Genomic DNA, 9,815 nt, shown 5'->3' on the forward strand with positions numbered 1-9,815 from the left:
AAGGACATGAGGTTTCAGCTCCTAATCCAGGGGAACGGGGGTGACTTGGTGAGGTCAGTTTGGGATGCAACCCAGGTCTTCTGGCACCCAGGCCCTTGCCCTTTCGCCTCCTGGCGTTGCCAGCGACAGTGGCCTACCAAGGGCCCCGGGATGGGGGGGTTGGGGGGGGAAGCGGCGGCTTCGCCCGGCAGCAGAACTCAAGGCTTTGAACCCCACCCTTCCGGACGTGGAGGCGACTGCAGTGCGCTCTCCTAAGCGCCAGAGGGCGGTCTCGCGCACACTCGGGCCGCTCTGGCCCCGCCCGTCTCAGTGGCCGCGGAAGGTGACGTGGACACGGAAGTGGTCGTCGTCGCGGCGGCACCGGTGGGAGCGGGGCGCGGGGCTCAGAGTGCAGCGGGCGGTCGGGCGGACGGCGGCGTTTCGCACCTGCGGCGGCGGCGGACGCAGGCGTTGTCGGTTGGGTGCGAGTCCGCTGAACCGACGAGCGGCTTCTCGGCGCCTCTCCTGCCCGTCGGAGCCCCGGAGCCGGCACCGCTCAGCCGGCGTCACCATGACCAAGGCCGGTAGCAAGGGCGGGAACCTCCGCGACAAGCTGGACGGCAACGAGCTGGACCTGAGCCTCAGCGACCTGAATGAGGTCCCCATCAAGGAGCTGGTCAGTACAGTCCCGCGGGGCACAGGTGCCCACCCGAGACGGCGCTGGCCCCTGCGCGGGCCGCCTCCTTTCCCACGCCTCAGTTTCCAGGTCTTAAAACCAGGTGGGAGGATTGGGACTCGGTCCTCGGGCGTCCACCTCTGCCCCCAGTTTTCTTCCTTGGATGTACACGTGTCACTTTGGCGCAGTTCCAGAAGATGAGAAGGAGCTGCTTGTTCGGCCCTGAGCTTTTTACGGGTCGGGAGTGAATCTCCCCTCGTCTGGGGGCTTTCGCAGCGCTCAGCTCCGTGCTTGACTCAAAGTAGGCGCCCACGGTGTGGTTGCTGGCTGCATTGGGAGAATGAATGAACAAATGAATGAATGACTCGGCCGAGAAGTAGGCCTCTGGGTAGACCTGGGTGTGGCCCAGAACCGTGCATTTCTAGGAAGCCGGCCATCCCAGCCGGCTGTCCCAGCCCTGAGGCGTCCTTCCTTGAATTCTGCGAAGTGTCACTGCGGGGCCCGCGAGGGCTCTTCCCAAATTCCAGCTTAAACTGGCTGGAATCCGGGCGCTGCCGCCCACCCCACCACCCCGCTCCTCCCAGGCTCCCACTCAGGAAACTGAGGCCCGAGGTCCCAGAAGGTTACACGGCTGGATTGTTGCCAGGGTAGAGTTAGATCTTAGTCCCCGCTTTTCCCGCCGGGTTTCCTACCTGCACCCCCCACCCTAGCATTACTTGGGATGACCTACGTTTTCCCCACTGCCTTTAACGAATTGCACTTGGCTCTGTAGTGCGGAAGTTAGAACAGATTTCCAGTTTCATTGCTTAATCTCTTGAGTGCCCTTGGCAAGCTAGTTAATCTTTATGCCTAGACCTCCTCATTTATCAAATGGTGATAATAGTCCCATCTTCTAGGGTTATGAGGATTAAGACTGTAATGTAAAATACTCGCCAGGTAGCAAGTGCTGATGCACGCTGCTCTTACTACGTTATATTTCAGTGCCCATTTTTTTTTTTTCAACGTTTATTTATTTTTGGGACAGAGAGAGACAGAGCATGAACGGGGGAGGGGCAGAGAGAGAGGGAGACACAGAATCGGAAACAGGCTCCAGGCTCTGAGCCATCAGCCCAGAGCCCGACGCGGGTCTCGAACTCACGGACCGCGAGATCGTGACCTGGCTGAAGTCGGACGCTTAACCGACTGTGCCACCCAGGCGCCCCTCAGTGCCAATTTTTAAAGGCCTTTCCTAGTTGTGAGAATTTTCTCTGGAAATTGCCTTGTTAGCAGATGTCACCGAATCATTCCATGTGCTGGTCTGACATTTTGTTCTTGTTCCTTTTCCTAGGTTGCCCTCCCAAAGGCCACCATACTGGATCTGTCCTGCAATAAACTGACTAGTCTACCGGTAAGATCGGCAAGCAAGCACAGTTCCTTCTAGAGCCTGATGCTGCTTCTCCTTCTTGTTTGGTTTTTTTTTTTTTCCATTTCTTTAATGTTTATTTATTTTTGAGAGAGAGAGAGGGAGAGAGACAGTGCAAGTGAGGGAGGGGCAGAGAGAGAGGGAGACACAGAATCCGAAGCAGGCTCCAGGCTCTGAGCTGTCAGCACAGAGCCTGACGCGGGGCTCGAACTCGCGAACCGTGAGATCGTGACCTGAGCCGAAGTCAGATGCTCAACTGACTGAGCCACCCAGGCACCCCTCTCCTTCTTGTTTAGAGGAGTTAGGTCATAAGGCGCAATTTCAGGACAGGCCCTGCAGACAGGCTGTGACTGAATCGGAGCATGCTGGGGGGTGGGTGAGGTGGGGTGGATTGTCTCAGCAAGAAGGGAAGCAAGGCTTCATTCTTCAGAACAGTGGGAAAGTCGGGCCACGAAACACTAAAGGCAGCGGAGTGCTGGCTGAATCACTTATTGGGCTCATCTTTTTTTCTGCCTTATTTTATTCCTTTGAAGAACAGTTTACCTCTCTATTGGGTAGAGGAGATTAGAAGCCATTCCGGAAGTTGCTGTGCAGCGCAGGGAGAAAGCTGTTTATGAACAGCCTCCTTTTGATGGGGAACAGGAAAAAAGTGTGGTTTTGGGGGACTACCATATTATTATTCTCCCAGCCCTTGAATTACTCGAGACACTTTTTTTGTTCAACACAGCCAGTCTGTGGTCAGATCCTTTTGATTTTTCTTGAACAACTTCTCCCAGTTCTCCTCTTTCATATGCTTCGAGATTTCTTCAGTTCGCCATCCTTTATACCCGTCTAGGCCCTGGAGTGGTTCAGCCCTTCAGCCTCTCCGGAGTGATAGCCATTCTCCTCCAGAGCAGTGCTCCTTCCTCGTTGCCTTTTCCATCCATCACTCTGGCCGTGTCACTCCCTGACGTACCCCACTGGGCTCCGGCTCAGGGACCGAGTCTCAGAAGTTGGCAGGTTATTCATTGGATCATTAGTCTGTTCCCCTCTCAGTATTCTCCCGGGCCTCGCTCATTATCTGCAGCGTCTTCCTGCGGCTCATCAGGAACCGTTTTTTCACACTGAAAAAGCAGCTGAGGTCCCGCTGCCCCTAGGAAGTATTCCATGTCTAATGACAGGATGGTGGCCGTTCCACGTAGCCTGATGCTGCTGCACACTTTGTCGGGAGTCACTCAAGCAGCCCCTGGTGCTCTTTTCGGTCTGAACTCAGTTGTTTGTGCCTTCCTCGGCAGTGCAGAATCACTGGCGGTTTCAGGTCCCCGGAGAGCATGAGTAGTGTTTCTTAGCCGAGGCCGGAGCTTGATTTCAGGTGGGTACTGTGCTAGGTGCCGTGAAGAACAAAGAGTGACACTGAGCGCTTAAGGGGCGCATCATCTTTCCAGGAAGGCGGATGGTTCCGTTGTGTTTCGACAGCTCCTGTGAAAGGAGAACACAGGGTGCTGTGGGGGCACAGGAGGGACCCCCCTCATGGCTCCAGTCGCAGCGAGAACAGAGCATGAGGGAACACACTTATTTCGTGCCCACTTTGTGCTACGTCCTTTTCCACGTACTTCTCACTGCTTGGCACCAGAGGGGCTGAGTGTTAGCCGCACTTCATCCAGGGTGGAACAGCCGGTGGCAGGTAGGGTCAGGGTTTACACGTCGGTGCCTCTGGCTCTCGGGCTTCTGCAGTGGCTACACCAGAGTGTGTGCCCGAGGCTTAGGTGCTGTCTCTTTGGGTCCTAGTCGGATTTCTGTGGCCTCACACACCTGGTGAAGCTGGACCTGAGTAAGAACAGACTGCAGCAGCTGCCGGCAGACTTTGGCCGTCTGGTCAACCTCCAGCACCTGGATCTCCTCAACAACAAGCTGGTGACCCTGCCCGTCAGCTTTGCTCAGCTCAAGGTAACGGTTCACGAAGCAGCGTTCCACGGTCGGGTGAGGCACGGGGCTCGGGGGCCGATGGAGCATGGCTGTGAGGAAGGCTGGCGGAAATGCCACCTTGTTGGTGCTGCCTCGCACGGCTTTCCCTGCAGCTGGAACACACAGGGGCTTTCTTCCTGCTCATTTTGCTCGCCTTGAGGGACTCTCTTGTGAACTTGGGCTTAGCCAGCCTCTCTGTTCTATCCCTTCAGAGCCTGAAGTGGCTGGACCTGAAGGATAACCCCCTGGATCCTGTCCTGGCCAAAGTGGCAGGGGATTGCTTGGATGAGAAGCAGTGTAAACAGTGTGCCAACAAGGTAAGCACGAAGCTCCCCCGGGTTGCCTCTGCCATTCCCCGGGGACTAGCCTCTGCCTCCTCTTGTTTTTCCCTCCCAGGGCACCTGTAGCTCTGTGTTGATTCGAGCACTAAGGTCCCAGTGAAATACATCTGCTATGAGCCTGTCAGGCAGAGGGACCTTTGTTTCTATGTTGACTTTACAAGTAGCAGAACAAGACTGTCTTCTCTACTGCAAAACTTCCGTTCTTAAGAAACCAGGACCTTGGGTCGCTTGGGTGGCTCAGTCATTTAAGCATCCGGCTCTTGATTTTGGCTCAGGTTATGATTTCTTGGTTTGTGAGATCGAGCCCCATGTGTCAGCGCAGCGCCTGCTTGGGATTCTCTCACTCCCTCTCTGCTCCTCCCCCACTCGCTCACGCACTTGCTCTCTTGTGCATTCTCTTTCTGTCTCTCTCTCTCTCTGTCTCTCTCAAAATAAATAAACATTTAAGAAACCAGGACCTTGCCTGATCCCACATTACACTATTGACAGTTGTTCAAATGGGACAAGAAGGGTAGGGGCTGTGGCCTTTCTAAGTCACGGTGGTTATAGGAATTTTGATAACGGTGTCAACATTTGGGTGCTGTACCGATAGGCAGACACGTCCTGGGCGGATCTGATTGATTTCAGTCAAGTCATCTGATAGAGGAGCGAGGAACCAAAGGCGGCACGGAAGCAGACACAGCCAGCAACCCTGAGGGGGCCTTGTGCTGCTTCTTAAGAACGACACCACGCATCTCTCACACTCCAGCCACAGTCCCTCTTCCCTCCAGCTTTAGAACAGATTGCTGCTGCTTCAGCTGAGCACCAGATGACTTACTTGGCCATGTTGAGGAGGCTTGATGAACAGAATAGACTTTAAACGCTTTAGATTTAAATCCTAGAATTGATGTCAGTGAGATGTGGGCACGAGGTGGGGGGGGGGCGTGGGTCTCTAGGTGAGGCTCAAGAATAATGGCCTTGTCTTGTCATTAGCTCAGGGCTTCTGAGAGAGTCTCATCATCTCTGTCATCCACTGGCACAGGAGATCCAAGTACAAGGTCAGTGCAGCCAGGTAGCCACGGCAACAGCTTGCCCTTAGCTGAGAACAGTACAAGTGATCGGGGAACTCCTGGCGCTTTAGGAGTGATGTGCGTTCTGAGGAAGAACGATAGCTGTAAGGGATGACTCTCCCTTCGTCCTGCATGCTTTGTATTTCACCTCATGCTCCTCATAACCCCGGGAAGTAGATACGACTTCCGTTTCTCTGACCCGAGACATGCCCAGTGCGCACACGTTTCATTTCTCCCTTTATTCATTCAACTAGTAATATGTGAAACCTCATGAAATTGCTGATACTCCACGAGGATAACTTCTGTTGAGCACAGAGGTCTTTAGTGTTAGCACCTACCTTCCAGACATAGCTCCAGGTAGCACACTGTATCGTGACTATGGTAACTAGAGCCACGCTCCCTGGCACTGCTGCCCAGAGCGGTCTCTGGCACACCTTTAGGCGTTGTAGTAGCGTGGCTTGGGCCGGCCAGAACGAGGTCAGTTGTCCCCGGGAGATAGCGTAGATCTCACCAGCCCTGACCTTGTGGCTGCATGGGTCAGCTGTAGTCACTGATAAGCCTGGGGCGTAGTACAGCACCTTTTAAAAATAATTTGTTAGCTGGAAAGCATTCATCAAGTGCTTATCAGAAAACGTGGACTGGGACCGGTGGACAAAATCCACCCTCGGGGCTCACGGTCTGCACCAGAGGAGTCGCTCCTTTTTCTGAACTGGCTGTTTTCAGCTAACTCCTGATGTATTAGGGCCCGGGGAAAAAGGGAGGTCTCTTAAACCTCTCAGCTCTTTATTTAGCCACCTGTACACCCCTTAAAACCGCCTGAATGGTTGGTGCTTACTTAGTATTCGGAATTCAGAGTGAGACAGGGACTTTGAACTTGGGCTGCCTCTCACCATCAGGCTTGACCTTCCTGCAGATCCTGCACTCCTTGTTGAGTGGCCATTTTTTTTAGTAAGACTGACTCCCTTCTGAGAGGTTGCGGCAGGTTCAAGGCCTGGGTTGCTCAGGACAGGGTTCCTTGTGGCTTCAAAGCAGGCTCTTGCAGGGAGCCTGAGAGGTTGAGTCACTTGCTAAGGTCACAGGGTCCGTAAGTGGTAGCGTTAGGATTGTGCCGGGCTCTAAGCTTTCACTCTGTCCTCTACAGACAAGGGATAGCTTCTAAAAACACAGCCTGAAAAAATAAAGTCTTTTACCTCCTCCCCTAACCATGCCCGTAGTGAGGATCTCTGGGGCTGTTTTTGTCAGGGGCTGTCCACGACTGACTGGACGAGGATTTGAGGGGCTCTGGGAGCCACGGCTTTGAGCGGTGTGTGGGCCAAATGGCTCTTGGCTTCCTGCTAGAGGCTTCCTTAGTTTGTGTGCTGACTTGAGTGGGACAAGCTCTGGCCCAGGAGCTCAGAAGACCAGTCCTCTGAGCTGTGCTACCTTCCAGCCACGCGAGGCGGACAGATCACCCCCCGTCAGCCTTGGCTTTCTTCCTTTTGAGGTGGGGATCCAGTCAGTCATCCATCAAACACATACTGAGCGTCTAGCCCGCAGATGGGATGGTAGTCGCCACCCTTAGGGAAACTAGCGTTACGACTGACGTAGGTAAGAGGCCTCCCGAGGACTGGGAAGAGTGGAACTTTGTAAGGTGGCCCAGGGAGGGAGGTCAGGAAGTCAGAAGGTCTCGGCGGAAGTGCCGTCCTGCCCACCACCAAGAGTTGCCTGGGGCACACGTGAGATCGTGCGTGTGACAGGGACTGTAAAGAGCAGGACTCCTTCCACGCTCCAGTTGGCAGTGGGTTTCACAAACGTGGTTGCTCACAACTTTAGTGGCCTGGGCTCAGCTGGCCCTTCTCCAGCTAAGGCTGGCGTAGTAAGGTAGGAGACAAACGCAGGATGGCCTCCGTTAGCTCCGCGCTGCCGCGGGGCTGTGCTCACCTAAAAGGAGCCGTCGTGCTTTTGAGCCTCCTGAGCAGACGTGTGTGCCGTGGAGCCCCCGGTTTGGGCTAGTTCAGATCTCCGCTCCCCCTTTGCAGGTGTTACAGCACATGAAGGCCGTGCAGGCTGACCAGGAGCGAGAGAGGCAGCGGCGGCTGGAAGTAGAACGAGGTAGGTGCCGTCCCTCCGCCAGCCATCTTCCTGTCCTCGCCCGGCCGCTGGCTCCCACGGGTCAGGAGCCGGGGTCCGTGGAAGCATCGTGAGGAGGAGTATGGTGGTGTATGGTGTCATCTGTGTCTAGTCCTGGCTTCTCCGCTGAGCTCCAGAGTCCGGCAGCCGGCTGGGAGGGTTAAGAGGCAGCTCAACTTAAGTGTGGCCGAGACGGTCAGTCCCCTGCGAGCCCTCCCGGGGGTCCCCTGGACTAGACTGTCACCATCCCTGTAGTTATTCAAGCCTGAAACTGGAAAGACGTCCGGACGTCTGTCTTCAGTTCCCCAGTATCCAGTGTGTCAGCAAGGCCCGTGTGTGATGGTTCCTCCACCCCCGGGCCGTACTGTAATTCAGCCTCCGCGCTGTAGACCCCTCCCAGCTCTGTGGCCTGTCTCCACGCTGGTGCCCCTTCCGCACGGCAGCCACAGGGATCCCTTTACAACATAAGTCGGTGATGCTGCTATTTGCTTAAGACACTCTAATGGCTCCTGATTGAATTTAGGATGAAATTCAAACTTAGCTCCACAGACGACCGGGCCCGCCATGGCCCCAGGCCTGCTTGCTTCTCCAGCTGTGTCCCGCACCCAGGGGAGAGAACGCTGTTAACTTCAGCCACACGAGCCTCTGCTGTTGCTCGAACACGCTAAGTCCGGTCTTACTGCAGGGGCTGTGCCTGGTTTCTTCTTCGGGTCTTTACGCGGCTGGGTTCATGTCCTTCCTGTCTGCTCAGATGTTGCCGTAGCTTTACCGTAACCCCTTCCGAACCACCCAGACGTGGGTAGCATCCCTCCCGTCACTCCATCACAGTCTCTGTTACTCTCTTTGTGGCGCATGTTGTTGTCCTTTTTCTGTTTGTTCACTCGTTTGTCTCCGTCTCTAGAAGGTCTTAGGTGCTGGAACCCGATTTGTCTTCACTGCTGTATCTCAAGCACTCAGAACAAGGCTTGGTGCACAGCGGGCGCTCTGTTGACTGGCAGATGTCTGAGCCCCCTTACTGGAGGATTCCGTGGTTGGGAGGGGGGGAGGACGTGCTTAGTACTGGTCATGGGCAGACCCTGAAAGAGCCTGAGTGACACCGGGCCTTCTCACATGCGTGGCTGCTGTGATGCTGTATTTCCTTGGACCACTGCTGCTTGACTTCCTGCCTCCACATGTTCTCTCCGGGTGGGGTAGAATGTGCTCTTGGCATTGTCGTTGCCCAGCTGGAACGTGGAGCTTGTTTGTACACAGAAAAGCAGTGGAAAGCTCCAGTACTTCGCATACTACAATTCAGCTACATTATGGGTCAGATGGGCTTTTAAGCCCAGAAAGACATTTAACTCCCTAATTTGTGGCATTCTGGCTTTGGAAAAATGTACTTCAGGCTTCCAAATAACTAATCTGGAAGTGCATTTTTAGAACCCAGTAATTTGTAAGCTGGGCATTGGATGTAAGCGTACTTGAACCGTGAAGTAAATCAGAATGTGTCACAGATTCCTGAGTGGGAGCCTAGAGGTTCCCTCTGACAAATGATTAGTCTTGCTTTCTCAGGAAAACATTTCCATCGTGTCTAACTGTGAACTTGAGTGCTCACTTTGTCTTCTTACTTGCCCTTCCCATGCTACGTTCCCTTCTGAAGCTTGGGAAGACAGGAATCCCATAGAATCACGGTTTCTTCTCTTGACAGCCAAGTTGTATAATAAGGGTGTCCCTCTGTGCTTTCTGATCACTAGGCTCGTCACCCATGCCTGCCTCATGTACCCTTGTTACATTACCCTAATCTCTCCACTGCACGGGGCTGGGAACCTTTCAATAATCCATCCAGCAAACCCTGAGAGCAGTTTACCGTATTTGAGGGAGGGCTTACTTCCTGGAGAGCAGGAAGATAGCTGCCTCCTTAAGACTGCTTCAGTGACCTGTGGCATAAGGGAAAGGCCAAGCCCGTGCTTTTAGTTACTCAGGAAAGCACTCTTGCAGGTTTGTGGGTGAGAAGTCATCTTGGGGTGGATTTTCCTGCAGAGGCCGAGAAGAAGCGGGAGGCCAAGCAGCGAGCTAAGGAGGCACAGGAGCGGGAGCTGCGGAAGCGGGAGAAGGCGGAAGAGAAGGAGCGCCGGAGAAAGGAGTACGACGCCCTCAAAGCAGCCAAGCGGGAGCAGGAGAAGAAGCCGAAGAAGGAAGCAAACCAGGCTCCGAGTATGTTTTCGCAGTTGCAGGGTTCCGGCGGGGGTGCCGTGGGGGCACTGAGGGGGCAGTGAGCGAGGCTGCAGACCTGGTCAGATCCAGCATGCTCTCAGTCCTGGGAGTCGCGTGGAGGG

General features: G+C 54.6%; 1 protein-coding gene across 1 annotated transcript in view; it reads left to right on the forward strand.

The window, feature by feature from the left end:
* The first annotated feature begins 346 nt into the window (after nt 1-346).
* LRRC59 (leucine rich repeat containing 59) overlaps nt 347-9,815 on the forward strand; it is a 13,096-nt gene continuing 3,627 nt past the window's right edge. The window contains exons 1-6 of the mRNA XM_040497194.1: nt 347-655; nt 1,983-2,042; nt 3,825-3,983; nt 4,214-4,318; nt 7,410-7,482; nt 9,520-9,693. Coding sequence (XP_040353128.1) covers nt 551-655; nt 1,983-2,042; nt 3,825-3,983; nt 4,214-4,318; nt 7,410-7,482; nt 9,520-9,693 — 676 coding nt within the window. The 5' untranslated portion in view covers nt 347-550. The remainder of the gene's footprint in view (nt 656-1,982; nt 2,043-3,824; nt 3,984-4,213; nt 4,319-7,409; nt 7,483-9,519; nt 9,694-9,815) is intronic.

This window comes from Herpailurus yagouaroundi, unplaced genomic scaffold (genome assembly GCF_014898765.1).
Source record: "Herpailurus yagouaroundi ecotype Mexico unplaced genomic scaffold, PumYag 189, whole genome shotgun sequence".
Lineage (NCBI taxonomy): Eukaryota > Metazoa > Chordata > Mammalia > Carnivora > Felidae > Herpailurus > Herpailurus yagouaroundi.